We start from the raw sequence: 18,193 nt of genomic DNA on the forward strand, positions 1-18,193 counted from the left end.
AGGATATTTCAAGTAAAACCATCAGAATGACTCATAGCAATACTTCCCAAACCAAAGGAGAAACAAATTTAAAAATGCCACCAAAAGAGCAGTTATCGATTCTCGGATGAATTGTTTCTACACAAAACCGAGTTTCCACTTTGGGCGGCACGTAAAAGGCAGCGGAACCACGAGTTTCGGTCAATCATTTAAACTTTGGCAACGTTAGTCCGGACTTCCGGACAAAGCTTGCGGGGGAAAAGACGAAATCCGCGTAGAACCATCATCGAAACCGTGACGCCGCCACATGCAGCGCCGCCGGTGGAATTTTCGAAACAATCTAAATTCAGATGAATGTTTGGGTTTAGTTCCCGGTGCGCGTTCGACCGAAACGTGTCCTTTGGTATAAACTGCTTGGCTCAATGCATGGTGGTTTAGCGCAATACCTTGCAAAAGGTGCCCTAAAAGTGAGGGAGTCCAAGGTTAGATTGATACTAATTTAAAAATTAACCTTTTTTGGCTTTCTTACAGAAAGGCATAGGGAACGGTCAGTTGGGGATATCATTAATTAAGGGTCCAAGACCCCACTTTATAGGTACCAATCGACTCAGCTCGACGAAGCTCGACGAGTTACGATGATGTCCGGGAATTTGTATGTTCCATAAAAACGTTCTTAACACATTAACTCCTATTCTAGGTTTCACGATTTTGATGAATTTAGTATCAAAAAATTGCATTTTTTTTCCTGTAGGACTTATTTCAAAACCAAAAAAAAACAAAATTGTTTGAAATTTTTCTATTCCATAGAACATATCATGCTTACGTTGGCTCCAAAAAAGGTAGCCATTTGCTCAGCAGCAGTAGCCAGCAATCGCTAAATTAATTACAAAGGCGATCAAAAATTTGACAAAAATTTCATAAAACAGCAGAGAATCGATCCCACGCCATCTAGCATGAGAGTTTAGGAGGTTAACCCCTTGACCACTAGTGAGCGTCGAGATATGTGGCTCTCAAACTTTAACAGTTTGAATTATTGAACTCGTTGAATATAAGTTCGTTTATCCTCCAAAAAACGTACTGGGCACCTTTTTTTTATATTGAGTTTAGTAATTTTTGCTATCGATTTTCTTTAATCATAATCTTTTTTATAGATTAATAATAAATAATTCAGAAATAAGGAATCCATTATTGTGTCATTTATTTCCAAAGATAATTGACACTCTGTAAGAAAGCCTCCAATCCACTGATAAGTGTATTAAATCGGGTTTTATAATTTCTTTGTGTTCTTCATAACAGAATAAAGGTTCCAAATCGAAAAAACGAATATTTCATTTTTGATTCCATTTAATTTTTCAATAGTAAACATCACATTTTTATTTTTTTACAACTTTTGTGTCCCGATAATTAATTAAAATAAAATATTTCCCACGTAAAGAAAACTTTTTTATTATGACCTGTCGAGAACGACATTGGAGAAAACATTATCGGAAAACCCCTGTCTTCACGATTTATACCGAAACGACGATCTATTATTAAAAGTTCTGACCCCAAGCAAAGGTCCCGTGTGACCCGGAGAGTCAAAAATGACGTAGCTATGTAATTTTGTGAAAACATCATTCCCTATCGCCCATTTGCCAGGAGGTGCTGCAGAAACATCCCAGCACCAAGGGTTAAACCAGAGTCACAAAAACCAAAAGCGAAGGGAGGCAAATGCATCCCTCGTTTGAGTACTGAGGGAGGCATCCACCTGGAAAAGGTATTCCTCATAGGACGATGTCAGCGCAGTGTGCTTGTATGTTTGCTCTAGAGAGGGAGCCTCTGACTCCATTCCAGCCAGGACACTATCCATCAAGAGTCCTCAGTGCCAATGGTGAGGTGGTACAGTCAATGGTGTCGACGGATGACTGGCTGGATGGATGGATTGGTGAATGAATGAATGAAAAGTGCCATCAGCCACGGAATCGGTCGAACTTTGCTTCCAACTTCAACCCCTCGCAGAACCACGTTGTTTACAATCATCGGTGATATTAGTTTGTTTGGACATTATTGTGTATGGGGGCCAGCCCGGGCTGACGTCTGACCGAACCACACCGTACCACAGTTGCAATTGATCTGGTTCAATCAGATTGGGGTTTTGTGCAGTCGCATGTGATATGGAATTTGAATTCTAAATCGATATGCCCCTCGGGAGTGAGGGCTGGGAAATGCGATGTTTTCAGGATTCGTTTAATTTTGTGGGGTTGTTTAGAACAAAGATTCTTTTCCATAAAATATTATTAGTTTTTTGCGGTACTGTTAAAAATTTTCGCTGTTTTTTTTAGTATAACATATACTATATTAATATATATTACTTAAATTTCACTTGAAAACTCATCATCACGAGCCAGACTCGTTGCTTTTTAGCCATTAACCACGAGTCTGACTCTTGATAAGAATATTTGCAATAGGCGTAGAAGTCAGACATTATGTAGTTCAAAATGTAGAGTATTTGATACCATAATTTTGAGATCACGAGTTAGGCTCGTGATGAACAGTATGTTTTATGTGATAAATTATTCACATTCATTATTCACACAATGGTTTTTGATTAAGACACCAACCACTCTGCTAAGAGTGTTCATTCTGTATTCATTCTGTTCGAGAACTTGGAATGTTGGTGACCTGATCTCCTCTTACAGCAGATTTCGTCCCGACGGTCAATTTGCCACGTTTCAACCAGCCACTTCGACTCGGGTCACATCAGATCTTGGCATTTTGGGGACTTCCGAGCCCTGAGTTTGTCTGTGGTGACGAGGCTTCCTAGATCGCCTCTACAGGCAAGTAACCTTGGAATTCATGAACCAATTCCTCGCGAGATGAATTTTTACCAATTGACAGATCACTACAGCGGTCCTTGGGAAGCTCTGCTTCAATCATTGACGCATATCAACATGTTACGCTTGCTAACTCAACAAGCATAGGGCCTTCTTCACCGGATCACAACGTATCAGGTCCTCTACACCGAAGGTGTGAACGGTCTATCCGATAAATAGTTTGGTTTTCGGAAAGGCCGCAGTATGGTAGATGCCATTCCACGTGTCATCAAAAGGACAGGCAAAGCCAGACTTAATAAGAGGAGAGGAGACTGGTTTAGCGCAGAGATCACCCTTGACGTGAAGAACGCCTTCAACAGCGTCAGTTGGGCAGCGATTGCGTCGTCTCTTATTCTTATGAGGATTCCGGCATATATCTGTGGGATGGTGTAGTGTTACTTCCGTAACCGCCAACTACAGTATATGACCAGCGAGGGACTGGAACAGTGAGTGTTTCGGCAGAAGTTCCACAAGGATCGATACTTGGCCCGGTATTGTGGAACATCGTTTACGACGAACTGCCCCCACGGGAGTGAGACTTGTGGGATTCGCCGACGACGTGGTTCTCCTGGCATCGGGCCCATCAACCGAAGAAGTCCAGCTACTCGTCACAATAGCGATTGAGAAGGTGGAAAGTTGGATGCGCTCCAAGAGCTTACGTCTGGCTCACCACAAGACCGAGATGGTGCTGATCACCAACCTGATTTCAGCACAATTAGGGACAATTGCAGCTGGACCAAGCGCAATCTACGCCTGTAAAAAAGCGGCAATGGCGACAGCAGCCCGCGATCCGCTGCAGCAGAAGGAGGGTCCTGGCGAGTGTGACCTCGTCCATTTTGCGGTACGGAGCGGCAGCCTGGAAGGCAGCCTTGAGCGTGCAGTGTAACCTGCAAAAGCTTTGCAGTGTGCAGCGGCTGATGAACCTGCGCGTAATCAGCACATACCGAACAGTATTCTCGGTAGCTGCTGATGTTGTGGCGGGGGTCATGCCAATATCGGTTTTGCTAGAGGAAGATATCTTCTGCTACAAGCACAGGCACATGCCCGATGTGCGGAAACATGCCAGAGAGGCCTCGATTTCCAACTGACAGCCCAGTGGGACAGTTTTAAACGTGGCCGGTAGACCCATCGCTTGATCCCTAACGTCGGGTTCTGGATGGATCGAAGACATAGAGAGGTGGATTTCTGCATGACACAGTTCTTGACTGGTCACGGATGCAGTACCACCATCGGGTTGGACACGTGGCCTCGCCATTCTGCCCAACCTGCGGTGACACAGTTGAGACACCACAGCACATAGTGTTCAACTGTCAGAGGTTCGAAGGGGTACGTGCTAACATGCTTGGCGCCTGCGGACCAGACACGACAGCCGACAACATCGTGCGGAGGATGTGTGAATATGCCAATATTTGGCTTGTGGTCAGCGATGGGTTCACCCGGATCATGACTGCCCTGCAGAGGAGTTGGAACTAGTAGCAGTCCGCGACCGGTGTAGGGTGACTCCTTCGTAGGGGAGCATTTGAGTAGTGTGCGTCCGAACCGGGTAGTAAAGCATACAAAGATGAGACTGTACCCTCTGCGTATGCCGAGCTGTCTGGTAGCGTGTGTGTAGGATACCTCCACCGTTACCGTTACGGAGTATCCGAGTCGAACGTGCCCTTTGCGACGGAGGCTGTGGGGATAAGACAAGACCTGCTCCGCGGTGGAACTCGTAGGGGGAAGAGTGAATCGTGAATCGTCGCGAGGTACTCTCGGGTAAAGTGGTCTCACGTCGCCGTCGGATGAGCCACTCAAGTCGGGTAGAATGACATCACCGTCGGGATTCATCTGAGTCACAAGCGTTAAAGACCCGTACGTGTGCTGTGACAGGCGCGAGTGCAAGATAAGCTGCTCTCGATTCGGCACACGGCGGGCAAAAAACCTAGGGTTGCTAGCCCCAAGGTTCTAAGCCAAAAGGAAAGAGGAGGAAGACCAGACCACGGTCGGAGTAGTATGCCCTTTCGGCGGGGAGCATCTGAGTAGTGTGCGTCCGAACCTGGCAGTAAAGCATACAAAGGTGAGACTGTACCTTCTGCGTATGCCGAGCTGAGTACCTGCACCGCCGCGGAGTATCTGAGTAGAACGCGCTCCCTACGAGGGAAGCTGCGGGGATAAGACTTGACCTTTTTCGAAGTCGAACTCGTAGGGGGTAGAGTATTTACGCCGCGAAATACTCTCGAATAGAATGACTTCACGTTGTCGGCGGGTGAGTCACTCGAGTCGGTGTAGGATGACGTCTTCGGCGGAAATCATCCGAGTCGTTTCGTACAGCCTCGGACATGTGCTGTGACAGACGCATGTCCAGGATAAGCTACTCTCGATTTGACACGCGGACGGGCAAAGAGGAGAGGGCCTCGAGTCAAACCAAGCGGAGCCAAGATCTCGAGTCGTTAGAGGAGAGGTCATTGGTCTCTTGCAGCGGACTCGAACAGAGGCGGAGCGCACGATAGTCGTGCAAACCAAGCGAGCCTCGAGTTACGAGTAACGGCCGGACCTCGAGTCGTCAGAGGAGAGGTCCTTAGTCTTGAATCGTAACAAGAGGCAGGGTATATATTTATGCTGGAGTTTTGACTTGAAATTGAGTAAGCCGATGAGCGCTTGGTCTCCCACCTCGGGTACAGTCTTCGATGCAGCTCCGGATGGGAGTTATGACCATAGGCCCCAGGTGAACTTTATGGCGTAGGGGTACATAGTATCATGAGTCGACCAATTGCACCCAGTGTAGCATACTGGGGAGACGCGGTGGCTCGCCGTGCCTTGGAATGCAATCCGTTAAATGGGTTTATCACCTGGGTGATCAACTAATAAAAAAAACAACGTATCAGGTCCAACCCCTTATTCTCTTCGACTCAGTCGAGCTGCTTCTCGTCAACGTCCTGCTACGTTCGTTAAGGCAGTCCAGCATCATCCAGCTCAATTGGTTTCGCTCGAGGTCACTAGATTGTATGCTTCTGTCGAGAAATCAGCACCTTTCTATCTCGACTTCAAGATTTTCAATCAGATCAGCACACGCTCCACGACAACTAACCTGATGTCCTTTACCTCCTATGTGCAAGAAAGTTTTGCTGCTCAGTCTCAAACTGAAGCCATATAAACCGATTTGTTAGCAGCATTTGATAAGGTGAACCACGATATTGCGATTGGTAAGCTTGGACGCTTAGGATTTTGTGGACCTTTACTTGGTTGGTTCTGCAGTGATTTAACAAGACGTAAATTGACAGTTCACATAGGAGACTCTCTCTCAAGCCAGTTTTCTGCCTCCTACGGTGTGCCCCAAGGTAGCCACCTAGGACCGATTATCTTCTGGATCTATTTTAACGATGTGCCCCCATAAACGGCCAGGACGACATTGATTTCCTGCAAAATTCGTTCAATCTATTCGCTCAGTGGTGCGACATCAACTGCCTGCCTCTGAATCGCAGCAAATATGCAGTGATCAGTTTATCACGAAGACGGCAGCTTTTCTGCCCGGAGTACTTCTCAGAAAGTTGATTCATGACGCGAGTGGACCACATCAATGATCTAGGTGTAGTGCTCGACCGTAAACTGGAGTTTAGAACACATACGAACTACGTCGGCGATAAAGCTTCTAGAAGCCTCGGATTTTAATTTCAAATGGCCAAGGACTTCAAGGACGTGTACTGCCTGAAGATCCTGTATGTGCGAAAATGTGCTACAACGTGCATTGCGCCAAAGATAATATAATTGCTTTCCCAACTTCAGACATAAAGAAAGAGGTTTTGGTGCTCCCATTGGATTATTCATCCCACAAACGAAACAAAAAACAAAAAAAAAACCGTCAGAGAGTGAAAATCAAACTCAGAACATTTTCATCTCATCTTGACAATTCGACGACTTCACCAGTGTACTACCTGAGCAAGTTGGAGAACGAGGATTAATTGTATTAGTCTTTCTGCTAACGACAATCACTAAAAAAGACACAGGATGGATTTCTGCCGTTTGGCCGGTGGATTTTAGAATTAGAAGAATTAGAAACGGTAAACTCTTTTTATGCTTCTCCACCGCGTGCTTAAAAACCCACGCATAGCTGCTTACAGCCGGGCAGCTTGACCAATTAAGTTGTAATATCGATAACTCATGATTGAAACAAAGGCTGAATTATGGGTTAACAAATCGTCACCACGAGCCTAGCTCGAGATTTTAGGACAAAAAATTAATAATATGTTATTTAAATAAAAATTGATGGTTGGGTTCGTCCGGTGAATCAATACTTTCATTTGGTTTGCTTAAGAACTTGTTAATTAACTGCAACGCTAAAATCCCGATGTTTTTTTTTTGTTTTAAAACAAATTCGATTCAGTCTTCGATGACCGATCCTAAAGCTGTAGGTTATCAACTATTTACAAACAGGGGAAACTTCAATCCTCAAACATTTCTAATACAGGTAAAAGACAGTACACACTAGGGAAGGAGGAACGTGGTAGCGCAACAACAGGATCATCTACATTTTCGGGATCTTGTACAAATACATGAACGAACGCCTGAACAATTCGGAATCCAAGGGCTCGAAGGTAGGGAGCAGTCGGTCAACAACCATCGAGGGGGGAGTCTACTTCCGAAAGGGGCCGGGGGGTAGGACACCACATGGCTACATAGTATATCTACACAGAACGAGTACCGAGGGGTTAGTGGTTGGTTGCAGACTTCAATTGCAAATCGGTTTGATCCGCCTGAACTAACTAAGTAGGTAATCCACGACACAGTCACATTCAAAACGATCGTTTTTATTTACAGTGGTCTCGGGAGTGCGGGCGAGAAAACGAGGGATATGTGACCGGATTCTTGTTTGTGGGGAGACAGGGTAGACCCAGAGGGTCTTCAAAACCCCAGAGGGGTTTTCCCGTCAATGGATCATTCATGGATTTGGTGTATTGGAACACGGAAGGGGCGACGCCGTTTGACGTTTGACTTATGTGTGTGTGTGTTTTGTTGGTCGGGTACCACCAGTAGTAGTAGTTGTGAGCACCAGAGCAACTCAAAAACAATAACACCAGAGAAAGAGAGAGACAGAGAGAGAGATTAAGACTCACATCAGGTATCGGTTGTAGATGATGTGGAGGTATCGCTCCTTGCAGATGTGTTCCTTTTAGTAATGGATCGGCTAAGCCCGAGATGCCTGCCGCATGCAAGCCACCGGCAATGGCTAGTGGAAATACTGTGCAGGTCTACACGACAGATTTCAAGGTTTCAAATGTTGTTGTATTTTTTTTTGGTTTGACAATTCGTTCAGAACCGTTCGTTCGTTCGTTAAAGCATTTTTTTTATCATCAATGTGTGTGTGTGGCAAAAGTAGTTCACAGTAAAATGAGACAGATTCGGACGATATGGCGGGCGATAAGATAAGTTGATCGAGAGAGAAAAAATGAGATTAGATACGCGAGTTTGAACCAAAATGGGCTTTTGGGGTAGGGCGTAGCATTTTGAATGTAATGGGGAACAAATGATAGAAAGAAGGAAACCTTACTAACTAAATCAATTTTGGAAGCAGTTCAAGCGATTTTGAGGAAAAAAAAAGTTAATTGTGGAATGGTACTGTTTCTCGAAAAGATCACACTTATAGGTAACTTTAGAATTCTTAACAAAAATCATCCGTTTGAATTGAAAACTTACGAGAACTTAAGCTCAGCAATCAGAACTCATGACTCAAAACTCATGATCAAGAACGCGAAAGTCAAACTCAAAAATTGAAACTAAAAATAAGGATTATTATTCTAAGCCTTAAAATCCAAAACCTTAATTTGGAACTAATAACGTTAAACTAAAAATCTGCAATGTAGACAGAACTGCAAGAGCTAAGAACAGTGTGTAAAGTCTTGAAACTCAACTCAGACTCAAAACTCATCACTGAGAAATCAATCTCCGCTAGCAGAACTCAAAAGTGATAACCTGAACAGAACTCAAAAGGCACGAACTAGACCTTAAGCAGTCTCCATTTTCAGATTATAATTCTAATATGTGCCTTTATTCAACCACAGTATATGTAAGAAAAGTTTAGATACCGGTATTTAGATAGCAACTTACTATTCTCTTCAGTGAGCGTTTTCTTTGATACTGACAATCGAAAACGCTCACTGAAGAAGATAGTAAGTTGCTATTGAAATCTGAACTGAACTCTTATTTGAACTTTTCTTATACCGTGGTTGATTTAAAGGGAATCTTTCGATTGCTTGATTTAGTAGATTATAATTAAAATTCAAGGGTTTTAATTCGATACCAAAATAGCATTCAAAACCTAGAAATCTAGAGATAAAAACCCCTTAATTCATATCACAGAATTCAGAATTCAGAAATCAAAGCTTGAAGTTGATACTTAGAGATCGGAATACAGACGTCGAAGTTTTCCACTCCAGGTAAAATTCGTTAGTCCTAGAACCTAGAACTCGAAACTTACGAATTTGAACCCAATGTTCAGAAATAACTCACGACAAAGTACTCAGAACTCAAAGATTAGATCTAGAAATAGGGAGCTTATAGTTTGAAATGTTGGATTCGGAGCTCAGCAGTCAAAATTTTTCAACTCAGCATTTTAAACTAAAAACTCACAACTTTACACGTATATCTAGGGAATAAAATGTTTGAACACAGTACTTTATATTTGAGAGTCTGAGCTCATATGGATCTCTGGATTCTAAATTTGGGTCCTACATCTTAAAAAAAATTAGAACTTAGAACTCATATTTAAGATATGTATGTGAGCTTTGAAAATAGATAGTGAACTCAGAAATTGGATCTCAAATTTCACTAATCGAGTCTCAGAACTCAAGAAATTGTGACACAAATCTTAACACTCCTAGCTATGAGCTTCAAATTCAAAATTTAGGGCTCAGAGCTTAGAAAACAACATTCTAAGTTTTAGAACTCAGCTTTCAGAATCTGAAACACAGATTCGCAATTCAGAACTTAGAATTAGGATCCAAGGAACTTTGAATTAGGATTGGCTTACAAAATTTCTTTATCTGAACTGAACAATGAACTTGAATTTGTGAGTACAAGCATAGGAACTTGTTTATTTGTAGAAAACATCAACGGATCACATGTTGATCCTAATGATAACTTAATAAAATAATTAATTAAAAGCTACTTAAATCTATACATTCCTCGACACGGTTAAATTTTTTCTTCGGAAAATAATCCTAGGAACGTCAATGTCAAAATACTCAGCACAGCGGTTAAAAGTTCTGAAAATTATGAAGCTTAAAATACGAAAGTTAGAGCTCATAGTCATAGCTCTAGATTCACATTGCAAATCAACCTCAGACTCAAAGTTTAAAACGAAGCGAGCTTAAAACACAAAATTCAAAATTTAGTGGTCAGATCTCAAAGAAGGAAACAGAGAATTTCAAACTTAGATTTAAAAATTTTCAACTCATTTTTCAATAGACAGAAATTGAAATTCATGGCATTTGAGCTTATGATTTGAAACATCATATTCATAACTTAAAAATTTAATCTAGGAACTTCGTTTTTAGAACTTAAATTTAGTATTTGCAATTCACAAATCGGAGCTTTCATCTTTCAATGTAAAAATCAGAACTTAGAATTCAGAACTGAGAATTTATAACTCCAACTTAGCTCAAAAGTCAGATTATATAACTGAACAGTCTGAACTTAAAACTCAGAACTGCGCTCTTGAAATGAAAAATTTAAAACTGCGAATACTCAGATTTCTAAACCATCAAACGCAGAAAACCAAAACCAGAACCAAAATTACGAAAACAACAAGACCTCAGAACTCAAAACTCAGGAATCAAATCCCAGAGGCAAGGTTGCCGAAAAATAAAAATTCTGTGTTTTTGACAAAAAAAAACTCGAATTTTGTGATTTGCAAGAAAAATTCTGTGACGTTTTTCTGTGACGCTATTTTTATTAAATTCATTGAGACGATGTGAAACATAAAAAAATTGAAAAAAAATTTACGGTTTTAATAGTAAAAAACTGATTTACATTACCCTGTTTACATATTTTCATGAATTAAATTCAGAAATGAAAAGTGGAAGCTGCCATTAAAAATTATAATTTTAAAAATCTGTACAAATTTTAGAAAATCTGTAAATCTGTAAAAAATTAGATATTCTGTGATATGTGATGAAATTCTGCAAGAATTTTGTGATAATAAAGATTTTTCTGTTATTTTGGCAACCTGGCCCAGAGGTTCGAAATAGAATTGGGTGCCAAAGATTTCGGAATTCTTAACTGAAAACATGGAACAAAACACACAGGCCTCGGAACTTTGGATTGAGAACTTATAATTTAGAACTATTGTACAGAAAATTTAACTCAAAACTCAGAACACGTTGGTCAGAATTTATAGCCCAGAGCAAGAAATTCAGAACTATTTAGCAAATATAAACCACCAATATCCAAAGCTATGAATGCAAAATACAAGACTCTAAACTTGAAATTCCCACTTCAAAATTTGAAAAACAGAGCTTAGAATTCAGCACTCAGAACTGATAGCTCTGAGTGTAAAATGCAGCCATCGGAACTCAAATACCAGAATAAAAAGTTCAAGACTGTAAACACAGAACTCTGAGAAGTTCGCATGCAAAATTCAAGACTCTGAACTTGGAACTCCCACTTGAAATATCCGGAAGTCAGAGCTAAGAATTCAGCACTCAGAACTGACAGCTCTGAGTATAAAATGCAACCATCGGAACTCAAATAGGGGAATAAAGAGTTCAAATTGAAAAAACAGAACTCGGAGAAGTTCGCAACTTAATTCCTTCGTAGATAGTTATAACTTTAAACTCACAACCAGGGTTGTCGAAGTCATAGAAAAATCTGTAATTTCACAGGGTTTTGAGCAAATCTGCAAAAAACACAGAACACAGAATTTTGGGAACATTCACAGATTTCACAGATTTTTCAAATTTTGTACGTGTTTCCTAAAATTTTATTTATGTAAATATAAATTTCGGATTTCTAAGTTAACATGGGAAAAATATTATAAGATATAAGGTGGTATAAGGTGGTTTAATTTTGCTCAAATCAATTGTAGAAAGACCCTAGTTTTCATAAAATTTCAATAAAACTTAGGGAAATAGCGTCACCGAAAACCATCACAGAATTTTTGGGAAAAATCGCAGAAAATCTTTTTTTTTTGCCAAAATACAGAAATTTTTTCGGCAACCTTGCTCACAACCCAGTGCCCAGAAGCTCATCATTTAGAACTATATTTTAAGCACCAAAAGTTTAGCACTCAAAGTTTGTAGATTTTAATATCAGAGATCAGCGCTTAAAGCTTTGAGGTAAGAACTCAATTTTCAGACCTAAAGGCTCCGAATTCGGTAAAAATGACTATTCGACCTGGAGAAAGAATATCAGAAATGAAAATTGGTAAAGATGGATAGAAAAGTTAGGAGAAAATTCACAGAGGTTGAAAAGAGCGTAAGAGCATTTTTGCGGGCAAAATAAGTTTTCCCCGCAGAAATGCTCTTTCGCTCTTTTCAATATTTGTCAATTTTCTCTGAACTTTTCTATCCATCTTTATCAATTTTCAATTCTGATATTATTTTTCCAAGAATAGGGTAAGTGTGCCCTATTTTGGCATGGTCCTTTTCTTGGCATGCCAACATGTCTTTTCATGGTTTACAGGTCCAAATTGAGCCTAAAAAATTTGAATATATTTTCATTGCGAAGAGAATAATGCAATAATTTTTTTATTGTTTGTACTTTAATAAAGAAGTTAATTTTTTTCGATCTGCATCCGAGGAAATTATGTTAGAAATCACCGTATGAAAATCAGATGAACTCACCTTTCTAGTGCAACTGTTAAATTCACATGCGATTTCAAACTCGGACATTCATTTGAAAAAATTGCAATAAATACTCATGCCTACAGTTAAACTCGGCAAAAAATCAAAAAATACTAGAAAGATTAAAGAGTTAATATTTATTTAGGTTTTGAATAAAAATTTAAAACTAATTTTGTTCCTTTTCTTGGCATGCAACTTCAATCGAAATACACCACCAGTGTTGGAAGCTGGAATAAATACATGTTCATTAAAGAGGTATTTTTGGGCTGATGTTTTCCCTAAAACTTCATTTAAAACTACGCACAAATGTTTTCATACTAATTGGGTTGTATGATAAGACTGTTACTATCAACTTAAGCTTCGAAATAAGTTGGAGAACATAAGTTATTCGACTAACTAAAAGTCATATCCGAGCATTGAAAATACAAAAATCACTATTTGGGAACCATGAATCGAAGGTACATTGGTATGCGTGCGAACAGCATTCGCATTGCAGTTTGCCGAGCCACGTGGTCTCCTACAGAACACAGTGGTTCGAATGTTAAAAAAAAAACTAAATTAAATTAAGCATCTCACAAGACTTACGATGTTTTTCTTATCTAAAAATTGTTAGATCGATGGCAATTTATGACTTTAGTATATAAAATACATAATTAATTCAGTTTTGGAATATTTTTCTATTGCTTGAGAACCATATACTCAGATTTAATTTTTTGGATTTTTGTTCTAATTTTTTCATGGAAACAGAAGTTGGAAGTTCAGGAAAATATCTTTTGGTTTTCAATTATTCCTTAATATATTTGATGTGAGTCGAATTAACAATAATGTTTTAGCAAGGTTTACATTCTATCATCTATTTGGCGTGTCAAACCACTGCGTAATGCCCCGGGCATTCGAGATGGCTCATGCTAGAAGCTCATTATCTCAGCTAACAAACTCAAAAGGGCAAAATTTTAAAATACCATTCAAGGAATTTTTCAATTTCTTACTTTATGAAGCCAAACTCCACAATATGAAGACAGTTGTTTGGTAGTGAAAATAACCCTATGTGTCGCAATCGCATTGCGGAATTTCTGGACTTCCGACTTTTTGAAATGACAGCTTATTTTGTGCTTCCCTTTCAACCAAATTTCATCAATGTTTTCAAAAGCTTTTTCGTTGTATGAGTGGCGCCCGGTGTTCCATCGTCGCATAGAACTTTACGCTCAGCTGACGTCATTCTGTCAGTGGCCTTATATTCAGAATAGCCAACGATTCTGTTAACTGTCAATTGAGCGTTGTTGGTAAAGATCTATTGCACTTTGCTGGTGGCCAAGAATCGGATCATAGAAACGGCAAACAATTGGTACGGCGGCCAAGTAATTGGAGCACCGCAGTGAGTACTTTGCATGCATTTTGCTCACATTAATGAAAGTTCCATAGAGAAAACATATTTTTGTTGAACTATAAGCAAGTTAGCAAGTAAATTCTTCAAAGGATGTTATATGGTGCACTCAACAGGAAGGTAGGAAAGTCGAAAAAAAGGGTAAACCATGCCTTAGGTGCCAAGGTCGGGTACATTTACCCTATACATTTTCACCAATATGCTGAACAAAAGTCAAAAGTCAAATTACGGTAGTTAACTTAAAAAATAATGAAGTTGAGAATTCTAAACTAGTGTTGCCAGAATTTTTTCAGCACGTTTCCGGGCCGGACAAACCGGGATGTTTTATATAAGAACCTGGCAAAATCCGGGCATTTAATTTCAAAAGTGACGACCATAAATCCGAGCAATAACCGGGCAAATTTTGTTAAATTCCAGAAACTATTTAACAAAAACCAGGAAAATAAATTTAAAAAAAATTATTCATCAAAACTTATCAACAGATTTTTAATCGTATTTTAGGCTTCCAAAAACCTATTCACGATTATTTTTATAAAACTTGCCCAAAAATTTCGTTTGAGACGATCGTTGTTATTTTTGGTTGATTTTTCAAGAACTCATGAGCGAAAACGGGTACTCAAACACTCTGAACTCACACAGACTAAAAAATTAGAAACTCAAAATATATGAACTCACTTTTTTTGCGTAAATTTTTTTTGTCACTATCTATCAAAATCTTAGCCGCAATTTCTCCTGAGATTCAATTCTTATTTACTTGGAAAAAAAAATTTCCTCGGATTTGAAGGATTTCATGATTATTTTTCTCACATGGCAACCGTCAAAATTTCGGTCAACAAGCTTCACAATGGTTGTTTGGTGAGGCAGAAGGTATGTCATATGTGGGCACTTTTCAGCTACAAATGAAAAAAGTGACTATTAGGTTTGCCATTTGCTTTCACTGAACTAGTTTATAAAAATGTCTTATAAAATTACACTTCACACCATAAAAAGCTTTCCAATACAACTTTAGAATACAGAGCTAAGAAATCAGCACGCAGAACTCTCTGCTCAGAGTAGAAAATATCATAATTACGAGTTCAAGACTGGAAACACACTTAGAACTACGAATCAAGCACTAAAAGTTTAGTACTCAAGGTTTACAGACTCAATTCAGAGCGCACAGAGCTTAAAGCTTTGAGTTTAGAACTCAAAATCAGATATCAAAGTTGAGGATTCTAATCTAAGAACTCACAAATGAAATTCTAAACACAAACACTTTGAACTCACAATTTCTTGTGGAGAATTTTTACGGTTTACAGATTCGAGCTCAGACTTAAATATTTGAAAGTGAAGCTCTATGAACTCAGTGCTTTTTACATAAAATTTTCCGGTCAGTATTTAATCGAAGTTTTTCGTGATTCAATACTTATTTATTAGGAAAAGAAAATTTGCTTTGGAGATTGAAGGATTTGTTGATAAATTCTCTCACATGGCGACCGTAAAAATTTTGGTCAACAAGCTTCACAGTGGTTGTTTGGTGAGGCAGAAGGCATGTCATGTGTGTGCACTTTTCAGCCACATATAGAAAAAAGACTGTTAGGTGTTTGCATTTAATTACGCTTCACCACATCAACAACTCTCCAATAATGTTTTAAATTCGTCTGTTCTTCAGAAATTAACTAAAAAAAATGTCAAATTCGAATGTTTTCAAAAAATTTTCCTTTCTGTGCGCTTAGATTTGTAAAGTAATCAAGAGTTTCCCTAGCATAATAGTATAAAAATCTAACAGTAAATACTAACAGTTTTTGCAAGAATGATCGAATCTGATTGCTAAAGATAATTGTGAATGGGATCTTCACGAGAAACAGTACCATCTCCTTGATTCCGGGATTCGATTGGGATAAAATCGCTACGCTCAACCAATGTATTCTTCCAAAAATGTAATTAATTACACGAATACCGATGAAGGGGGAATAGCTATAAGAATGGTGGAAGGGGAAATCTATTCTCGTCACGAAAGCTTCTCTGGATACACATTTTAATTTCGCGCAAATTACAAAAATAGGGAAGGCGTTCAAAAGGGGTTTTTTGAAGAGGAGCATAAGAAAAACGTTAACGGAAGATGCGTTTCGCGATTCACAGCGAGGTTTAGGAGGTTTTCTTTTGGTTTATTACTCTCGAGGTGCGAGATAGAAGATCAGACAAAAAATAGTGGAGATACTTATAATTTGTTTTAAACAGGATTCAACAAATCCAAATGTTCGTTCACATACGAGATAAGAGTAATATAAAGAGAGCGAGAGAGCGAGAGAGAGCGATATCAAATGGGGCTAAAGAAGGACAGAAAATGTTTAAAGGTTTCAATTCAAATCGGGCAGTGAGATGAGCTTACCTCCTGTGCGGGAACGGCATAGTTGCCCTGGATTGTGTAAGCCTGTCCATTGGCCACTATAACTGGACCGTTGATTTGGGGCTTCGGCCGGTACGGGATGGTGGCACCTTTTGGTGGTGACTGGAAGAAAAAACATTAAAATGTTAAAAAAAAAAATCAATAACTGTCCAAACGGGTAATTGATTGAGTGAGCGCGGTGTAATGTAATAAAATCGAAATTTAACTCGTTATTGATTACATTTCAATGAACGGCAAAAGGCTAGCTACTGCCGGCCTTCCGATAAGTGCCCGTTGCCAAATACTTTTAGTGGAAGTGGTTTTTCTGGTTTCGAGTGTGGTTTCCTGAACAAATAATTGAAATCTGACTGAGGCAAACTGATTTCATGAACCGCACATACGGGTTGACTGTTTAAAATTTAAAATCGACCGCAGTCGCTGTATGGATAAAATAACTTCGAAAAAAAAATGACAAACATTTAAACAAATGATTGGAAAATTCATTTTTAAATTTTCTCTTTTGTACCAAACTTAAAACCTTTTATAATCAAATAAATCATCAAATATTCTCCGCATCATTACCGAACCATCATCGCCATCGGGGGGCATGCAATTTTTAAAGCACAATTATCAAATTACTGAAATTATTCATAAACAGCACACGCGATTAGTTGATAACCGGGAATTGTCATCCTCTGAATAGGTCCGATAATTATATAGCCAAAACAACCAGCGCACCGCGGTATTTGAATGAATTAAAATGACTAATGAATAAAATTTACACTGCCCCGCAGCGCGTTTAAGCGCAAACACCTCAAACCTCAACCGACAGGCCATTTGCCTCTATTATCCTGCTGATGACAAACCTCGGGATCTCTTCCACTCATTCTTCCAGGATCGTCCCATTCGCCGGATAAGCTCCCAGAACCGCTAATAGTCTAATTTAATAATAATCCCATATGTGCCGGCGAGGCAGCCAGCAACGGCCAAAACGCCACAGCTTCCGTCAGTGTGAGTCCTTTTTTCATTCCAAATTTTTGCATTTACATTATTGCATAAAAGTGGCAATATCTGCCGCGAGTAGCTTCCATATTGAAACATATTTACTAAATGTGGATCAGGACCTGGGTCAGGAGGAAAAAGCGTATGCTGCTGAAAGAGTTTTTCGGGATTTTGAGGTCACCCACGTCACCGGTTCCGCAGGCATCCGGCGAAAGAATGGCAGCAGCAGCCAGCGTCAACCTGATTAATGATGGTGACTTTGTTGTGGTTGTCTGTGTGTGTATGTGTTGGTGAGCCAGGTGCCAATGCTACCGAGGGCTTTTAAGCATAAGCGGCCACGACGTGTCGGGGTACCGGAAATGGCAGATCGAGCTGCTGTGATTCAAGGGCGTAGGACCCTGATCGGAGCAGATGGAATAAATTAAAAGGGAATAAATTATCACTATCGTATCATTAATCTGCTGTAGGGGAAATTTAATCGGAAAAGACCCAGGAGATCGAATGAAGCTCAAGGGCAAAAACTACAATAATTAATTTGAAACAAGTTATATTTATACAGAACAAACCCTAAGAAAAACGAGACACGGGATTGCCGTAAAAAGTATTATCGCGGTTTAAGATTGAAGCAAGGCCAGAGACGGCGGGTAGACTTGAGGGCGTAGGAGATATACTAGTGTATATCTTGAGTTAACTCATTGTACCGATGAACCCAAAGTAGCACATCGTAGAGGCGAGGTCGTTCGCCATGCCTTGGAATACAATTTGTAAAATTATATACCACCTGGGTCAACAA

The 18,193-nt window shown here is 39.7% G+C and overlaps 1 protein-coding gene across 1 annotated transcript in view; it reads right to left on the minus strand.

Moving 5' to 3' along the window:
* LOC129752551 (poly(rC)-binding protein 2) overlaps positions 1 to 18,193 on the minus strand; it is a 178,490-nt gene that overhangs the window by 119,188 nt on the left and 41,109 nt on the right. Inside the window, exons 5-6 of the mRNA XM_055748325.1 lie at positions 16,402 to 16,521; positions 7,881 to 8,056 (exon numbers count right to left, since the gene is read on the minus strand). Coding sequence (XP_055604300.1) covers positions 7,881 to 8,056; positions 16,402 to 16,521 — 296 coding nt within the window. The remainder of the gene's footprint in view (positions 1 to 7,880; positions 8,057 to 16,401; positions 16,522 to 18,193) is intronic.

Source organism: Uranotaenia lowii, chromosome 3 (genome assembly GCF_029784155.1).
Source record: "Uranotaenia lowii strain MFRU-FL chromosome 3, ASM2978415v1, whole genome shotgun sequence".
Taxonomy (NCBI): Eukaryota; Metazoa; Arthropoda; class Insecta; order Diptera; family Culicidae; genus Uranotaenia; species Uranotaenia lowii.